The sequence below is a fragment of the Lagopus leucura genome, unplaced genomic scaffold (genome assembly GCF_019238085.1).
Source record: "Lagopus leucura isolate 7727_CA_CO unplaced genomic scaffold, USGS_WTPT01 Super-Scaffold_100033, whole genome shotgun sequence".
NCBI classification, from domain to species: Eukaryota; Metazoa; Chordata; class Aves; order Galliformes; family Phasianidae; genus Lagopus; species Lagopus leucura.
Window position 1 is genome coordinate 2,755,463 of NW_024962282.1, and position 19,358 is coordinate 2,774,820.

The window sequence follows — 19,358 nt, forward strand, 5'->3', positions numbered from 1 at the left end:
ACAGAAAATGAGACCTTCTCATGCTGCATTTCATCTTTTTAGTTCAAAATGTTAAGCACAAGAGCGACATGTTTCACTGCCCACTGTGAAAGCTGCTGTGCTCATCTCAGTCAGAACAACACAGTCTTGACCTTCATGCCATAATAGTAAGCTAAAGTTCTTGAAAAGGGGCATTGTTTCAAAAGCAAACTGTTTTTACAAGGGTGAGAAATGCTTATTAAGGACTGGGTTGAAACCCCTGAGGTCAGATTATATTTGACATGTGACATCCAAACTTCTTTATCTGAAGAGGGAATTTAGAAAGCTCTCACTCTATGCTACTCAGCTGCGCTTTGAACAGATCCAGTGCAAGTCTGCATTAAAGGGAAGTCCACGGGAATGCTTTAGGTATGGCTTTAGATATCCTTTCTATTTATCTAAATATTTATCTTGTGGTACCTGCTTCTCATCTTAGGGCCTACAGAAAGCTATTTTTTGTCTTGAATAGATACGGCGTTACATACACAGTAAATAAGGCACCACCACTACCGTCAGCAGCACCAGAGGAAACAATTACAAAAGATGAGAACTGTTGCAGTCCATCATACAGTCTCATGTCACTAATATGAAGCCAAATATAAGGTGCACAGGAATTTTTGCACCCTTCACATCACAGAGCATAACTATAAGCTTATAAAGTGCCAGTACCTCTAACTAATTGCCACAACAGTGACAGTATGACATGGCAGTATCACTGCCATGGGCGAGATTCTGGAAGCATCATTTGGACAGAAGACTACAGCAGTAAGAGATAACCTAAAATTTCATACAACCTGACCTCTTGGATCACAGAATCACAGAATGTCCAGGGTTGGAAGGGACCTCAAAGATCGTGAATCTCCAACCCCCTGCCACATGCAGGGCCACCAACCTCCCCATTTAATACCAGACCAGGCTGCCCAGAGCCCCATTGGATCTTATGAAATGCCCCACATTTATTACTTTCTGCTCAGAGATTCCTTCACAGAGGAGGGAAGTGATGTGACAGAGGGCAAATATTAGCAGTGCATGAAAAAGAAAAAAAATTGACCTGCATCTTCAACGCTAGTTTTGCTGCCTCTGTAGTAATTGGGATCCTTGAGCTCCATCTGCTGGCACATGCAGCCCACAACAGCTTGCCGGGATCCTCCCGGTACGCGGAGCAACCAGGGGCAACTGCAGGTGGAATTGCAAGCTGACTGTGACCTTTCCTGGGGAGCTGCTGCAAATTCAAGAGATCCCAAGTCCCAACACAGCAAATCCCATCCGTCTGTGCAATGAGAAAGGTGCATAGACACGTGATACGTACTTGAAAAATAAGCACAGGTACAGGTCAGACAGACAGAGAACGTTAGCTGCTTTTGGCTGCTGGAAATCTGAACTACCTTCAAAAGCATTCAAAAAGTCACATAACAGACACAACAGTAACCTCCACGCGGTACCATCGGTGAGGACGTTTCAGGAGGCAGGAAGAGCTTCAATTCAGGCACTGTGGCCATTCCCAAATTGTCAAATTCTTGCAAGCTGCCCCTTTCAGAAGTGTGCAGTGCCATATATCCTAACACAGGCAACCTCAAAACAGGTATCAACAAGTGCTAAAAACAAAGAACACACCAACACATCAGTAAACAAGCTCCCTTATCCAATTCTTTTTCACATGGGGTCTCACATCTGTTCTGTTTTTGGCTACAGACATATCAGAGTTGGTTCCTCACTCCTGCCACATGGGAGAATGGCTGATCCAAGTCCTTCTCTGAGGTATTCATAGTTACCCTAGATGAGAACCTGGCTCAATAATCACAGAACAGCCAGGTCACAAAGGTAAGGATGATTTGTGTAACTTCTCCATGCTTTTTACAGATATTTGCAATGCTGCTTTTATAGCCAACAGCTTTGGTGCAACTCCATGCACTTTTAAGAAATATTACGTGTGTATTTATCATTAATGTCTATTTACGTAGCCATAGCTTCACTAATAGTTGCATTCTATGTTCTCTTTCTGTCTTGGCACATAAAGATTTTGGAAAACTCCATAATGTTTTGACACTGTATACAAATAAAGGTTATTTGACAGCAAAATACAGCAAAACTTTCAGGTTTGCTCTCTCATCTATTGAAATTTAAGCACTATCTTTTTCAGGAAAGAAAACCAGGGGAAAAAATTATTTTCCCTCTTTTTCCATAGTACCAGATTGAGAGCGAACTATCAAAAGATATATAAGCACTAACTGTTTCCTACAGGATACTTAAGGCGAAACAGATGGCTGTTATTATGGCTTTATGGAGGTCTTACCTAAAGTGCTTATACTCATCTGCCACATTACAGTTTGATTCCCTGTTATAAATACATATATTTATCTTTGTAAAGGACTGTACAGATTTTAAGCTAGAGGAGACTGTACAGCTAGGTAGCTACATCACTGGGAAAGAAACCACATCAGAACCAGAACGCACAATGACACCGGAACTTCTGGGAGCTAAAGTGCCTGTCACTTACAGCAGCTAAAATCACGAAGCAACTCAGCAGAGGGAGCTAACAGCCTTGCTTTAGGGGTACCAACTTTGCCAGCCCAGCAGCTTGCCCACCCAAGCTGCGCATTGCTCTACCGCAGGGGATCCAAAGGGAAAACCTGAGCCCCAGCTCAGCAGTCATTTCCTCCCGCCATCCATCTGTTCCTTTGTTTCCCATCCTTCGTAATGCTGAGTTGGAAAGCTAAACTGCGTGACCCCAGTTAAATCAATCAGCCTTCAATGCACTTACCCAGGTACTCTTGGGGGAACAATTTGATCAGCCAATCATTTAATTACCGGCCACTGAATTAATAATGCAGGAGAACTTAACTCAAAACGAGAAGGATGAATGCAATCAACATAAAATTATTTGTAAAGCAGACATGTTATTTAGAAGTAGAAAAATGCCATAAATGCAAAATGATTCGTAGATATCTTCCCCATCTCTAGCAGAGAGCTAGAGCTCTGTTGCTGTGATGCAACACAGCACAGCACTACCAGACTACTACAACAGATACAATGTAAGAGCTACAAACAATTGGTGAAACTGCCACATCAAGAGATCTCCACTGTGATTTCCTTGCCCAGCAGACTCCTACCAGTCAGCAACTGCAGAGGTTTTTGAAATACATATACATATGATTAGAAGAGAAAGATAAAGGTGTTCTTTTCTCTTGAAGAGTAGGGAAAATTACTTCGGGGAAGCCTTTATGAACCTCGTTCCCTGGAGATAATCCATCCTTTCTGTAATAACTCAGAGATAACCTCACCTAGCCAGAGATGATATTTAAGCATCCACATTGTCCAGGCCATGCATGCTGTAAGACAACAGGAGGTGTGCACTGGGGGATTGTGCACTGCCCTATTCCCTTCACAGGGTAAAACTTCCTGAACATGTTATTTTTCACTGCTGACATATTCATAAGCACATCAGACATGAATAGGAGCTGTCTTATCAATGTTTCCAAAGCCCTCAGAGAACACAAGGAAGATGAAACAGAGGAGTGTCCAGCATCCACTTATTGCACAGATTTTTTAACATGTTATTAAATGTCATAAGCCAAAGCCCAGCCATATGTGCCAACATATTGCACTGCAAGTGCCTGAGGTACTTACAGTTATATGTGATTACGTGCAATGCAGAGTTTGAGTGGGACGTCAGGATGAATTCTGAATTGAATTTCACTTCATCTAAGCTCTATATTGTTTGAGGCTGTTTTGTTTTTGGGTTTTTTTTTTTTGTTTTTAATACAGAAGAATAAAATATCCTGTAGGGTTTTGTTTAAATTCTGTCACTTACAGAACAATTTAGATATCAGGGGGAAGTTCTTTACTGAGAGAGTGATGAGGTGCTGGAACAGGCTGCAGATGCTCTGTCCCTAGAGGTGTGTAAGGCCCAGTTGGGCAATCTGAGCTAATACTTCATCTAGCAGTAGGCAGCTCTGCCTGTGTTGAGAGGTTGGAGCTTGACAATCCTCCAGGTCCCTTCCAACTCAAGCCATTCTGTAATTCTTTGAACACTTCTGCAATTATAACTATCATCACCACCTCTTTATCTTTCCTAATATAACACAGTTTATAATGACAGTTTTATTTTCAGTGTCTGAAGATAGCACTGTTCTGCTGCTTTCTCCTGATTGTTCAACAGTGACATTTTCTAGATCCCATACAAAGCCACGTTAGGCTCTGTGAGTTTCTACAAAAACAATTCGGTGCCTGAAATGTTGTTAGAAAGCTGTAGTTGTCCTCTCTGCCAGGAGAGAAGTTCAGCACAGTGCAGGCAGTGACCACAACGGGTCCATCTGTAGGAGCAAACCTCACCCCGTCTCAGGGGAATGGTGCAAACATCAGGCCTAGTTTGAATATTTTATCCTGTTTTCACAGTAATCTTCCCAAAAAGGGTCTCAAAAATTCCCAGCTCACCCCATATCTGCACCACACGAGGAAAGTGGAATTTTGCTGTAAAATAAAGAAATAACGAGCAATACTGGGTTCATAAGAGGTGCAGGAACAACTCCTGCTCTTATTAACTTCATCAGAAGGAAGAGCAGGCTGATAGGTAAGCAAGGTAAAATATTCAAGCATACTTCATTTTCTGTCCAATGTTAGTACATAAAAACGTGTACTTTTTAAATCTAAAGTGAATATATAACTGTCTGTAATGAGAAACATTGTTAGTGAGTCATTAGAGCATGGCAAGCAGCGTTAACCACATTACATCAGGTGAGAGCATTAGAATACAGTATAGATATATTATCTCAGCATAGAGCATCTAAGAACTTAGCATCTATGTTATGCCTAAATACCAAAGTGACATCTCTATTATCTGCAATGGAAACCTGAATTCTGTCACTGATAATCACAATAAATGCACCAAGTGCTGCTTCAGCATCAGACTGCCTCTGGAACACTTCAGTGCAGACATGATTGTCTGAGACATTACAGCCAGGATCCAGGCTAACATCTTGCAGACCATCAATCTGCAGCACAACCAAAAACCAGCACTGCTGCTTCCATGGAACCATTAACCATTTGGAATGCTCTCTAAGGACAGTGACATACTCCCTGACCTCCAATTACAAAATAAACAAGAGAGTTTGGCAAAGCAGATTGTGACAACAAAAAGAGTATAGATAGAAAGCTTACCCATATCTTGGGCTCACTTACAAAACTCCAGCAGAGCAGATCTCCAGAAGAGATCCTTCCCCACTGTTAGCCAGCTCTTAAATAGGTCTAGGAGGCACAGAGCCTGGCACCTCTCCTAGACCGATGAATTGCCTTCACCTGTGCTCCTCTGGCTGACTCATTGCTCGCCTCAGGTGATCAGTCAGAGGTTCAGGCCATGACTTCAGCAGTTCCCATACAACTGTTCACTGAAGTGGACTTTCTAAATGTTTATTAGATGGGAACAGACAGTGGGGCAATGTTTCTCAAAAGCAATCAATCCATCTTTCATTTCTTGCTCCCAAAATACAACACAACTACAAAAGACATGCATCCTCCTCAGCCCACACTACAGCCAATTTTTCTCATATTTCCTCAGCCTACTTTTATTTTTCCTCTCACTGATAACTAATTAAGATCAGAAAAAAAAATCAACTGGCATCTAGTTTTGAAGTCTATTGCCTGTATTTCATGTTTAAAAGAACTGCACACCACAGAATTTGTCTACTTTTTCCCATCTATACAAAGATTAAAAGTTTCCTATGCCTAAATTACATTTTAATTGTCTTTGGAGTAGCACAGATGTGATCCATGCAAAGGAAGGGGGATTCCTCCCCCTTCAAGCCATTAGGCCTTCCGGACACAAAGTTGTTGCCAGTGGTTTTATATTCCCATAAACCAAACAAGGAGGAACCAGTCAGGAAAACACTTGCATTGTCTGACTGATGTTTTTGCCAATGGAATATTCTTATTAATATTTTTTTTATAATTATTTTTATGATTTCTTCTGATCAAGTACACTCAAATAGTTTTCTCATCTCACTAGCAAGTGTTGTGTTCCCTGGAACATCAACATACGTTTAACTCCAAGCTCATCATTTTTTCTTGCAACAGACTTGTTACTGAAGTGCAATTCTCTTCCACAACTGCTGAAACATAAAGATGATTTTCCTGTTGCGCATGTAACTAAAAGTAAAAGGAAAAAATGTGACCTTGGTTGCATTTGCAGGAGCCTCGTGCATTCACTGGGGTTTTTCCACAATGCTCCTGGAACTTGTTTCTGCTGTACTCCAAAGGAAAACTTCAGGGATTCCTCCTTGTTCCTACTTATTCAGAACTGTGAAACAGGTTGTGTGATAGAAGAAAAAGTAACTACCTGACATACCACTTCTGTATGGGGCACATGGGCTATTTGATTTTAGAAGGGAGGTCTTTCCTTTCACACCTTACCAAGTACCACCGTGTAATTGGGTTTCAGTAGAGTAAACTCCCTGTGAATTTATAGGCCCTGGTTGTATGGTGCTTAGCAGAGGAAACATACCAAGCCAGCAATCCTAGGGCAACTTCTGAAAGGATAATGTTAATGTTTACAACACGCAACGCTTTCTGAAGCTGCTCACCCACAGATTTGGGCATGAAACTGTGTGAAGTTATAAGTTCAGCTTTTGTTCTCCTTTCCAGCACGATTTGTAGACCAGAAATACTTTCTGAAACTGTTGCTATGCCTTAAAGAAGTAACCCCAAGAAAAACAAGTCAGGCCATAGTGCCCTGCAGAACTTATCCTGACCAATATCTTACATCTGATGACAAACTAGTGCACTTCTATTTTAAATGAAGGGAAAATATATCTTGGATACATTTGATTAGAACAGGCAATTTCCAAAACTAATGATACAGTTTACAAATGTACAGTCTTTATAAAACAGAACTAGGTTTTTGTTCATTCAACTCTTCCAGGAAAAAAAACAACGTGATGAGTCTTTCCTATTCCCACCTTTGCCACCAGCTGAAAGCTATACAGCATATCATTCTTGTGCCACTAATGCTAAAAGATCAGTCTTTAGCAGAGGAATTAGTTCCCAGCTGAGAAAAGGAGACACAGATAAGGGTGATTAATTCAGTTATGCCAAGATAGTTACTGCTTTGAGAACACAGATTTGACAGAAAGCAAGCACACAAGAATTCACACTTTGATCTCACAGTTTTCCAGTCAGCTTATAATATCCAGAACTTTATTTTTCAAAGAAAAGAAAACATCAGGTTAATGGCAAACAGTAAGTCACAGACAGCAGAATATAACATTCACATCTTACTGTTTCATATATAAACCTTTACTTTAAAGTGTTATCTAAAATAACATACATGGTTACCAGACCAAATAGCCCATTATAACCTATGCTGAAAATATCATCTTTATTTACAGGACACTAATTAAAATGGACTCTAATTGGGTATGAGATCTGCAGCAAGCTATTTCTCTCTCAGAGCCAGAGCACAGCCCAGCCTTAAGCTGCTAGGCAGAGCTCTATAGAGAGAGATGCCCCTCACATACATGGGGAGAAAGCATTGGCAAGTGAATATCTGGCTCATCTGCTTCTGGAAGAGGTGGAAAATAGCTTGCAAACCATTACTCTGATCAGGCACCATGTTTCGTTACCTATTCCACACTTTAGGCTTTACAAATTACATTCTATCCTTTGCTCCAGTGAACACTTAAGTTCTCTTTCAGCCCTTGGAGTTGTTCTGCCAATATGATGCAGAATTTAGGACAACAAAACTTAAGCATCCTTTCATCCTGTATGAACTTCTACACATATACATTTATCATCATCTTCTAGCACTGCTAATCATCACATCTACAAGAAATAAACAGAAATAAGAGAAAATCAGGGGTACATGATGTTATTTTATAGGCACTTCTATAACCACGTAAATTGCTCCATTGTGAACTTATTAAAGTGATCTGCTTTAAAGAAAAACAACTAGCCTGGGTAGCACTGAAATGCTGCCTTTGAGGATCCCAAAAATTCTGCTCTGCCTTACAGAGCATGAATTAAATACCAGGAGAATCATTCCTTGCAAACCGAGCATCCAGCGTGCACGCAGCAGCAGCTCGCACAGAGCTGTGTCACATAATGCAGTAGCTCTTTAGTCATTTAATGAGAATGCTCTGCTTCAAAAGAAACAGCTAATCAGATAATCACATTAGACTGTATCCCATAGGCCTCGAGCAGTCAAGCTCCCAGAAACATCATTGAATAAGACAACAGGATTATGTCTTATGACCACACATTGTATTTATCACAAAGCACGGCCGATATTCACACTGTCATTATAAGATTATTACATGGTTACCCGTGTTCTATAAAATAGAGATGTCATGTTGAACCGATTATGAAATGGTACTGCAATTTTAAATATTCTTAGCACGTTACTTTTATTATTAATCATTATGTATCACCAAAACATCAGTACTTCAGTGTAAACATTGCAAAACATACACGTGACTTAACAGATGAAATACAGACAGAATCAAACACTCCTGATCTGTTATCTACCCACAAGATCTACAAATAAGGCATATGGTCAGCAGAGTAGGAGAAGATAAATTAACAGCCCGAATGCTTTGCTTTCCTCCCACACACCTTAACTCTGTCAGTTATTCTGCTGGATTCCTCTTAGCAAATCAGGTATCTTCAGGAGGTCACACCTGAGGAAGGCTGTTAGCAGTCTGAAACGTCATTCTTTTAGTTTTGTCGCTTTCCTGTGCACAAAGGAAACAAGCAGTGAATAGCTAGAGGGCTTAGTCTTCAAAAAAAATATATCAAAAACTTGACAGAGTTTTCTGCTAGGAAGATAACTGCGTGGCCTGAGAGACTTCACTTGTTCACTCTCACGCTCTCATACACAACTGACACTTTATCCCACCGAGAGGATCTTGACATAAAACTGCAGAACTGATCACATCTCTGTGATAGATGCCTGACAGTTTTCCCACACAGCAATGTCAAAACTTCCCATCAGTAGCTGCAAACAGAATTAGCAGGGTGGCCACTTAGCAACCAAATGCTTTTGTTTTTGCAATCTTACAGCGTGGCGTCGCCTCTTTTTAGGTTGAACCCACTCCTGTTCATGTGATGGCCAGTGAAAATCCTGGTGGGGCATTTTGCTGTTGTGGTTCTCCAACTCTTCACAGTCACTGTCATCTTGTTGCGCTGAGGGGAAGTGCCTATCCGGATAAATCTCTTTCAGTTTGCCCTCAAAGAATACATCTAGACATCGTCCAGCCTCAGCAACCTCTGAATCTGGCTGTAAGAGAATAAACAACCATTCAGTCTTATTGCACACAGAAACCATCAAGGATGAAATAAATGCCCACCTTTTCTTAATGTCTTGTCTTGGTTCTCCCTGCTTCGTCTCCATTAGTTTCCTGCACTCTTTCTACAGGCCATTAGTCCCTCTGCATTAACAGTGTAAGTAAAAACCAGATGCTGCTATTAAGGAAGATGATTCTGCACCTCTAAGAAAAGAGATGTGCAGTGGACTAGAAAGAATAGCATTTGCCATCACTCATGAATTTCTATGCACCTGAATTTTCCTAGCTATTCTTCTGGATACAGATGGTTTCTCACAGTAAACTCAGCGTCACTCTAGAAAGTTGTCAGCTAAAATATCCTCTTTAATTTTAGACCCATATGCATCTCCAGCTCTCAGCTGCGCGTTATCTTCATTTCTGCCATCAATAAAAAAATATGTACTTTCCAATGAGTAAAATTGATTAATCCTCTTGCTTATCCCAACCCTATACCCAATGTCAATGGAACCACAGAATCACAGAATCACAAGGTTGGAAACGACCTGCAAGATCATCCAGTCCAACCACCCTCCCATTCCTATCAGTGCCACAAGCTACTAAACCATCTCTCGTAGCTCCTCATCCAGGCGCCTCTTGAACACTGCCAGGGATGGCGACTCCACCACCTCCCTGGGCAGCCATTCCAGTGCCTGACCACCCTCTGAGAGAAAAAGTTTTTCCTCATGTCTAACCTGAACCTCCTCTGATACGACTTGTGGCCATTTCCCCTTGTCCTGCTCGTTGCCTGGGAGAAGATGCCAAACCCCTCTTCACCACAACCTCCCTTCAGGAAGCTGTGGAGTGCAATGAGGTCTCCCCTGAGCCTCCTCTTCTCCAGACTGAACAATCCCAGCTCCCTCAGCCGCTCCTCATAAGACTTGTGCTCCAGACCCCTCACCAGTTTTGTTGCCCTTCTCTGGACACGCTCCAGGGCCTCAATGTTTTTCTTGTAGTGAGGGGCCCAAAACTGAACACAGTACTCGAGGTGCGGCCTCACCAGTGCTGAGTACAGGGGGATGATCACCTCCCTGCTCCTGCTGGCCACACTATTTCTAATGCAGGCCAGGATGCCGTTGGCCCTCTTGGCCACTTGGGCACACTGTCGGCTCATGTTCAGCCAAGCATCAACCAACACCCCCAGGTCCCTTTCCTCTTCACAATCATCCAACCACTCATCCCCAAGCCTGTAACGCTGTCTGGGGTTGTTGTGGCCAAAGTGCAGAACCTGACACTTGGCCTTGTAGTGCTTGTAGTGTGGCCTTGTAGTACCAGTAGTGCTATGCCACTGTGACAGCTTTAAAGTGCAACCCTCACCCATGTATATTAGAAACCTACATAATTGAACTTTGCACAGTTCCAAAACATAAGACGCACGTCAGTCACAAGTTCCTCAGGTGCAGAATAGTGGAACTTATCCTTTTTCTGCAGCTTTTTTCTTATGATTGACAAATCCATTGGCCTTTTTATGATCTGATAATAGTGTCGAGCCTGCAATAAGAATAGAATACAGGTTTGTTACCTTTTTAATTAAAACATTTTCTCTCCAGCAACTTCTATTCAAGCTTGGATTGAAGTCACTGCAGAGGATTCCTTGCAGCAAAGAAGAGAACTCTGGTCTTCTGATACCTACACTTGCACACCCTCTTCCTGTGTGCCTTTAGGTTTGATTAAATGATGCTTGCTTGCAAAATCAGTCTTGAAAATAACATACTTCAATGACTACTGTGCTATTTGCACTTCCTAAAGTTTATCCCCAGATAGAAATGTCATCATTTAACCTTAATCAATAATATATGTAACACTGATAATTGGCTGCCATTTCCCCCAGGCCTTTATAAAAATAATGTGCCGAGGTACTGGAAGCTGATACTGTGGGAAGCAGTCTGCCAAGAGTGACTGAAAATATACTAATATGTGCTCTTCTTAAAGGTCAACAAAAGTCTTTTTCAATGCCACCAACCACCAGGATTTCTCCCTCCGTAAATCTTTCTGGATCAAAACTTACTTGTTACATAACATTATGTAATTCCATTAGATCAGTGCAAGCTTTATTAGGTGGAATGGTTTTTATCTTGTTATTTGCACAGTTCCTTCATGTCTACCTACTCTTTTTCTCTTGTTTCGCTCCTCTAACTTGTTTCACTTTCACTGTTAAAATTGCAAGAATCTAATTCTTGCAATTCATTGAATTCTTTAATTCATGACGTGTGCCAGAATATTCTTTTGGCTTCCCTCTGACACAGAGGTGCTCAGTACTTACCAGGGGGCTGACTGGTTCATGGAATGGGAGGCTCATACTACTGCAGAACAGGGAAAGCACCAGCTTTTCACATTTCTGTGGAAGCCAAATTTGAAATATATTTTAATCCGAAACAAGTGAGTTTCATCCTTGTTCTTAGTTAATCCTACTAACCACAAGGGGAGCTTTTACATAATCTTTACACTTTTGATGCAAAATAGCATGCTTCATTCTAACCTGTGGGATGTTATGCCTTGCTGCCTTTTATAGTTTAGAAAGTGAGAATGGTAAAAGAAATGGGGGAAAAAAAAAGAAAAAAAAGAAAAAAAAAAGCTTTATGGAAAGTATTTTGTATGCACATGTTTTTCCTGGAAACTCTTGGGAATTCCTCACTGACACAGTTTCTAACCAATTCCATTTTCTAAAAAGAACTTCACAAATCCACGCTCAGACCACGACTATTTCTGGTCAGCTGTACCCTTTCTAATACAAACAGGAATCACATAAAAGTTCAGAAGTTACATCCAGTTCTTTATGCAGCTCAGGTCTGGAATCATCACAGATGAAATTGTATGGTGCTGTGGCTCATAAGCCTTGCTGCAGTGCTCTGAGAACCATTGCTGAGGCCCTTAAGTACAGTGCCTAATCCTAGGTTTCGTTTGTGCAGTGCCAGCTCAGCAACTGTACTCAGCAATGTGAATTCAGTATCTCTGTCCAGCTGTCACTAATATACACAGGACATCTGTTTGGAGCTTTAGCTTCCTAGCATCAAATAGGCTGTAAGAAATAGTAATTTTAATAAGAGATTTGGAAAACTGGTAATGAAGATACAAAAGGATAAAATTTCCTCTATGCTGGTTTAGCAGTGCCTAGATGTCATCCTAAAGGTAATTAATGTTCAGTATGAACTAAGTAAGTTGACTGCAATTCAGCTGAGAGTCAAAAAGTGTCTGCATCAGAAAATGTCCTTGCAATTGGCCTGAGTAGATGTCTGAGAGCGTGCCAAGTCTTGAAAGAAAAAGATTTGGTGGCACAGTGCCAGGCACAGTCGACACAGAGAGGGATGCTCTGCTGCCAAATGTGACTTCCTTGTTCATTTTTCTGTTGCATCACTTTCATTTTGAATTAAACAATTTTCTAGAAAGAACAGAACGACATAAGTGAATACTAACAATTCTTCTGTTGTATTTACTATCCTCAGAAACACTCTAGGAGCAACTAACTCAAAACAGTTGACTTTCCAGTGAAGAGACAAAGTCTCAAGCTGAGGTCATATGTCCTTTCCTATACAGTAACAGGATGTAGTTATTCCCACCTTCTGATCATAGTCATCAAGGCCATATTGTGCATTATAACTATGAGCATAGCGTGTGTTTTCACAGTCGTATTCTACCTCTGGTTTCATTGGATTACGGCAAAGTGTACACACCCATTCTCCCCTGCAAAATAAGAAACCAAGAATCTGTGTAACAACTGGTCAGCCACTTTGTCAAACAACAAACATCAGAAATCACTATATTCGAAACTCATTTTTAACACATATTGCAACTGCAGATAACCTTAAATCTCAAGCCCGTTCTATTAGATGCTTTTGAAGGTATTGGAATACAACTCAAAATGCAGTCATTTCAGATTTTACTTATTGCATTGCTTTTGTTACAGACAAAAAAAAAAAAAAAATAGGTAGCATTTGAAACCATATAACCAAAATGTGTGTAGCTGCATTCACAAAATTGCTAATTCACGAAATCAAATAAAGAAATCAGCAGCAAGCAAAGTGAAAATACAGCCAACAGTAAGATGGTAAGACAAAACTTGATCCATTAGATAATAAATATCAAGGAAATAATCAAGGAATATCAAGGAAAATAGCATTATCACAAAAGTTAGTGTGCACAAGCATGTGGGATCCCAAAACAAGTAGACATAATTATAGACATAATTCGGCATGAGGCTAAGCCCTGTTCCTAGTAGATCTATTTTCAGAAATCCCTTGAAGAATGTCATGAGGAGAGTGCCAGACTTCTGCAACATCAGGACCAGACATATGTCTATTACAGAACTATGAATACAGAAGTTTAGTTAGCAAGAGTAATTATATTTCATTAGAAATTAAAATTTGCCTAGGAAGCTTATTCTACAAGGAAAATTTGTTTTTCAGTGCTTTAAAATGAGAGGTTAGTGATGACTCAGCTCTTACACAATAGAGGGAAAAGCCCAAGACATGGAACTTACTGCTTTTTGAACAGACAGAACAAACTAGTCTCCAAAGTAACATCCCACAAGGTATTTGCACAGCAGAGACCGTTATTTGGCCTTAGCACAAACAAAGTAGTCTTTGGACCCACCTAGAAATGATTTGTAGCTGACTTCAGAATGATACAACACCAGGAATGCATATTACTTCTGAAGTTTGGTATGTGGACGTGTAACTCAGTCTGTATGATTGTCACATACCATTTGTCTACGTGAAGTCGCTAAGGACTGTATGTCTTTGGAAATCTATTCTAAATGAACACTGCCACAAAAACTTCATTAATCCCAAATTTCCCCTAAGCCTGGCTGGAAAACTGAACAGGAAGGAGGTCAATGATTGCCTTTCCTCATGCAGGGAAGAACTGACACACAACAGATGTTGCATGAAAGTTAGAACTTTATTTTTCTCCAGTAAGGTATAACAATGTTTTAAAAGCTCTAGGTCTGCTATCTACTTCATTGTAGTAGCCAGCTAACTTTATAGAAGGCACACATGGCTTAGAATAGTTGTTAATATTTCATCTAGTAAGACAATTCCGATTCTAGGAAAATAACTTAAAAAGTAAGAAAGAGATGCAGTTACCCTCCTGTTAGGTTGACACATACATCCCTAAGGTGACATTCTACCCCAAGGAAATAACCAGAAAGAGAGCACATTAGCAAAACGCCACGTGTACTCACACTGGAAAGCTGAGTAGGGCTGGAACATGGCAGGAGAGATGGAAGACCTTGGGGCAATGATCACAGCACAGCAGTTCTCCTCCATTAAGACACACAGCACAGAAGTCTTCATTCTCAATTGTATTGACTTCCTGAGTAACTGGAGATTTTTTCATGATGGAGGTACCATTGGTGAGCTTCTGATCGACAGATGGAATATCTGCAGGAGGAGATTTTATTTGTCCTGCATCCTGGGTTATGAGAAATTTTCTGTCATCTGCGTTCTCCTCTTTGGATTTCAGTCCTTCAGGTGAACCACCTTTATTTATCTTGAAGAAAGAAAAATCTGGGATAACACAATCATCACTTTCATATAGAACATATAGAACAGCAGCAGTTATCTGCAGAAAAAAAAAAAAAGTTTCTCTACAGTGAACTCTTCTGCGGAGGAAACTGGGGTTTGGCAGGCCTATGCTCAGCTCAGCACCAGCCAGTGGTTGGCCAGGTCAAGTCATTTTCTTTACATACCACTGTGTTATAGCACAGACAGAGATGTACAGATCTCATGTCATGAATACCAGATACAACATCTTTGATGACCTTATTTGCTCTTCATGGAAACTGCACATTATACAGGTGCAGGTGCAATTTTTACAGGAAGCAACTGAAAAAAAAACAAAAAAAAAAAACAAAAAAACCCAAGAAAATAGTTTTTTCTTCCCAGTACAAATTCTAGTTTCCTTCTGTGGAAAGAAGTTCACTTTTAAGACACTGGGGAAGTGATAGAATATTAAGCTTTCAAAAATCTGTAACACTGTTATTTCTGGAATTGGTTCCCATCACTCATGTTGCGATGCCTGAACAAGGATTCAGATCAGTTTCAAGCTATTTATGCTGTGTTTGTAATTTGATAGACAATCTAGGCTGTTAGAACACAAAAATGCTACAGCTATCTGATCTCAGAGAGGGACTTCTCACAAATAGAAGTAACAGGAAGCTACACAGCAAACAAAAGCTGCATGCTCTTACTTCAGCCCATCACAGATGTATTAAGAATGAAATTAATCAAGAAACCTGTGCTAAGTGTATAATGACTTCCAGGAACTCTGAATACTATAGGTCAGCAAGACAGGGAGAAAGCAGGTAAAACTTCAAGCAAATCCCACTCACTTTTATAGCCATACTTGAAGACTGAGTCCCATGCTCAATTACCAGGAGAAAATTGCCCTCCTGCCCACTCTCCTGTGGCTGGAGCTTAAAAACTGGTAGCTCGCCAGATTCCGATGCACATATTTTCAGACGTTCCAGTCTCACGTAGGGGATCCTTGGCTCTCTAGGGCAAGCACCACCATTAAAATAACATATGGTTAAAGTCAATCACATTCCACACAATTCTCCTCCCTAGTCATTTTCAACATTTTTCATGTACTATTCTTCTCTTTTTCCTTCATTAGCTGTGGCTCTGGTGGCTAAAAGTTGACTAAAGGGTTAACTGGTTAAAAGGATTTTTAAATGCCAGTTCTTTATGAAATCAGAGTGCAAACACTTTCATTTAATCATGTGTGCAAATGCATCAGTACCTTCTGCCCTTTCCCCATATACACTGGCATACAACCCAAGTCATGTTCGATGCTTTTCAAATAAGAACTCAGCATAACATTCAACCTTAAGATATTAGCACAGCAATAGACAAAAACAAAACTTATTAAAATTCTCAATGTAATATTAATCCTGTTCCCAACTTACTTTTTTGGCTTTAAATGGGACTAAACAGTTTACAGTTGTCCAAATGACAAATGTTTTCATTTATATACTCTGAAAATCACAAGAGAATTATAGGCATGCATGAACACATCACTTCTTTTAAGCTGTAGTTTTCAAGTTTAAGAGAATACTCCATAACTTTCAGAATTATTATCTATAAGGAGCATTGCATTCTTCTTAAAAAAACTTTTCCATTTGCATTAAGTAAGAGACATTTTCTAAACACGTGAATAAAATTCCATGACTAGTGCTGTTGTATAAAAAAAGACTGTTACCTGACATTCTGATTGCCTTTCATAACCATTTCAAAATGTTCCTTTTCACAATTATTGGAAACTGGAACAGAAAAGAAGAAAAAATAAAATATTTATAATATCAGAGTCAGATTTGGGTAGAAAATACTTTAATATTCATGTACTTCTGACTGCTGTTTAATATGATAACATAAGTGAATTATGTGATCAGTTCATCAGTATGTATATTAAATGTGTGTGCTATTTTCTATTCTGGGGAACATTCTTTGTCCTTGTCTTAACTAGAACTTCTGTACTGTATATGAGGAGCCTTTCCAAAACATTTTGCTGAATTGGTTACATTCCCTTGGAATTATAGACATATACAGACACACTGCACACATCCATACACAGGGAACATCATGAGTAATCCTTTGTGCTATATAGCCTTCACTTGGCAAAAGCAGACCCACAGCCTAAGGCTCAGGAAGCCTTTGCAGTCTCCTGTTCCATACTTAGAAGCTTCTGGATAATTCTAGTTACTCAAAAACAGGAAAGAAATTATGACTCTCTTAGGGACAAAAGCTACATTGTATGATCCTTTATATCCTCCAGCGTACGTAACGTAAAAACATATTAATTCAAAACTATCCATTATATAAGCATGTAAATAACCACAACTCTTGACCAACACTAGGCACAGGCAATGAAACAACTTTGGAGAGATGGACTAGGGGCAAGGATAGAATAGGGGCAGGGATGAATGCTCTAACAGGTGCTCTTGTATAGAACAGTCCACTGACATCACCCGTAACAACTTTGTTACGAATTATTTCAACATGGATAATATTAACAAGAAAATAAAGCAAATATGTCTACCTGGAGACAAGTGTGTGCTACCAAAACATGCTTTTTTAAAGGAAATCTAGCTGGGGTCAATGGTCCCTATCCTGTTGTGTAAGAGCAATGTACCTTCATGATACTCTATCACTGTTCTGAGTCACTGGGAACAAAACAAGACTAACAAGTAGAAGTGTGTTTCATGTCGTTCACCTACAACTGTTGCTCAGTTGAAATTTAACAGATGAGAATCTGCAAAGAATTACTAAAGTATGACCGCATACTGATCTGAAGCTCTTGCTGCCCTTTGTCAAAACAGGATTTTCCAGTGGTGCTGGAATCCCAATATTAATCAACTTTTCCATCAGCTACTTGGCTTATGAGGAAGCATACTTATACAAATTTGAGAAAGACATCAACCCAGAGGAGTTGCAAGAATGTTAAAAACTCAAAACTTATCTTAATACATCATGGAAAAACCTCCAAAGTCAGCAGGAATTAACTGAGACAACACCAAGTATGAAGGAAAGTGTATGAAGGAAAGTGATTGAATTAGCATAGGAAAATGACTGACGGAGATGAGAACTGTTTAGTAGAAATAACTAAGGGTGAGTGTCATACTATTCACTACATGCAAGTTAATCTTGTAATGAAGCTGCAGAAAAATGGCAAATGCTGCTCACTGCCTGTAGTGAGGAATATAAAACACAGGAGCTGCTTTGCTCAGTGCCCCAGAGGCCTCAGCTGTAACACTATGTTCAGCCCTGGGCTGCACAGTAATTGCAGAGCCCAGACATTACACAACTGCTCATCTCCAAAAGACTTAAGCCTAACTGAGGCACAGCTTTTTAGGGGCACAGATGATCCTTGCTACTCACACAGCTGATTGTGGCATAATTGTCACAACTTGGCATAGTACATCTAAGAGAAGACAAACTCATCTACTTGGCTCACTGAACTACGTCTTCTTTGTACTAATTAGAATTCTCGGAATAAAAACACAGCATGGAGATAGAAATATTAATTCATCTTTTACAGGGAAATGCAGCCAAATATTGGCATAAGTCACAGAATAGCAGTTTGATCCCGAAATCCTTTGCTTGCATGAATAGTTCCATTGACTTTTAGAGTTTGCAGGAATGAGGCTATACAGTGCAGCACAAGGCTGCTGGCAATTTGCCCACGTAAAGAGTTAAATAAGGTCTAATTCCCTATTAAGACTAAAGAAATAGGCCTTGGCTGAAGGGAATGTTCCACAGTAGACAGAGCCAAGCAAAAGCACATACTGTGCAATATATTAACCTCACAAAAATTTGCTCTGCTACTGACATGAAGGACTTAGCAGAAGGCACATCACATTTTGGAAGTAATTTTTTTTTTTTTAATTGAATTTGGACTCTCCAAACCAGCTCTTCAATAGTCATAACTGCAGGTCTCATTAATGGGAGTGTTTCTCAGAGAACTAATACTCCAGGTACTTCACACAGATGCATGCGTTTCTGGCTCAGAGCTGAAGGATGTTACAGATTCAAGGCATATCATTTTCAAGTTTTTCTCCACAAATGAGATCAAATACTTTTCCACTGGATTAAGTACTTGATAATTGAAGCTTGCTGGGGAAGCACATTTGTGAAAGTACATCAATATGCAAACTGCTTTGCAACGCTTGTAATGTACAGTAACAAGAAAGAAAAACCCCAAACTTAAACGAAACAATGAAAAGCCTGTTACCTTCTTCATTTCTAAGTGATCTTATCCTGGCATTCACAGGAAGAAGAGAATTGTTGCTGAGCAGTTCAGAAGGAGAAGTACAACGATGAGATTTTTTGACCGAAAGATTAATAGGTTCTTCCAGAACGTTTTGCATAGAAAGACTTAATTCATTCACTACATCTTGTTCAGCTGTAGCCAAGCTGTTTTCTGGCTGATGATCCACAGAATTGAAATCTTCATTTTCCAGCTTCAGAGGAAAAAACATTAAACCCAATTATTAATTTTCTTAATAAAAATAACAATGCAATCAGTCTTTAAGTACCA

At 39.9% G+C, this 19,358-nt stretch overlaps 1 protein-coding gene across 1 annotated transcript in view; it reads right to left on the minus strand.

Annotated features, from left to right (window-relative positions):
* Positions 1–8,329: 8,329 nt before the first annotated feature.
* TRIM66 (tripartite motif containing 66) overlaps positions 8,330–19,358 on the minus strand; it is a 42,479-nt gene continuing 31,450 nt past the window's right edge. The window contains exons 12-20 of the mRNA XM_042882080.1: positions 19,053–19,281; positions 16,524–16,584; positions 15,655–15,817; positions 14,506–14,813; positions 12,884–13,007; positions 11,590–11,664; positions 10,665–10,817; positions 9,065–9,283; positions 8,330–8,738 (exon numbers count right to left, since the gene is read on the minus strand). Of these exons, the coding sequence (XP_042738014.1) occupies positions 8,679–8,738; positions 9,065–9,283; positions 10,665–10,817; positions 11,590–11,664; positions 12,884–13,007; positions 14,506–14,813; positions 15,655–15,817; positions 16,524–16,584; positions 19,053–19,281 (1,392 nt within the window). The 3' untranslated portion in view covers positions 8,330–8,678. The remainder of the gene's footprint in view (positions 8,739–9,064; positions 9,284–10,664; positions 10,818–11,589; positions 11,665–12,883; positions 13,008–14,505; positions 14,814–15,654; positions 15,818–16,523; positions 16,585–19,052; positions 19,282–19,358) is intronic.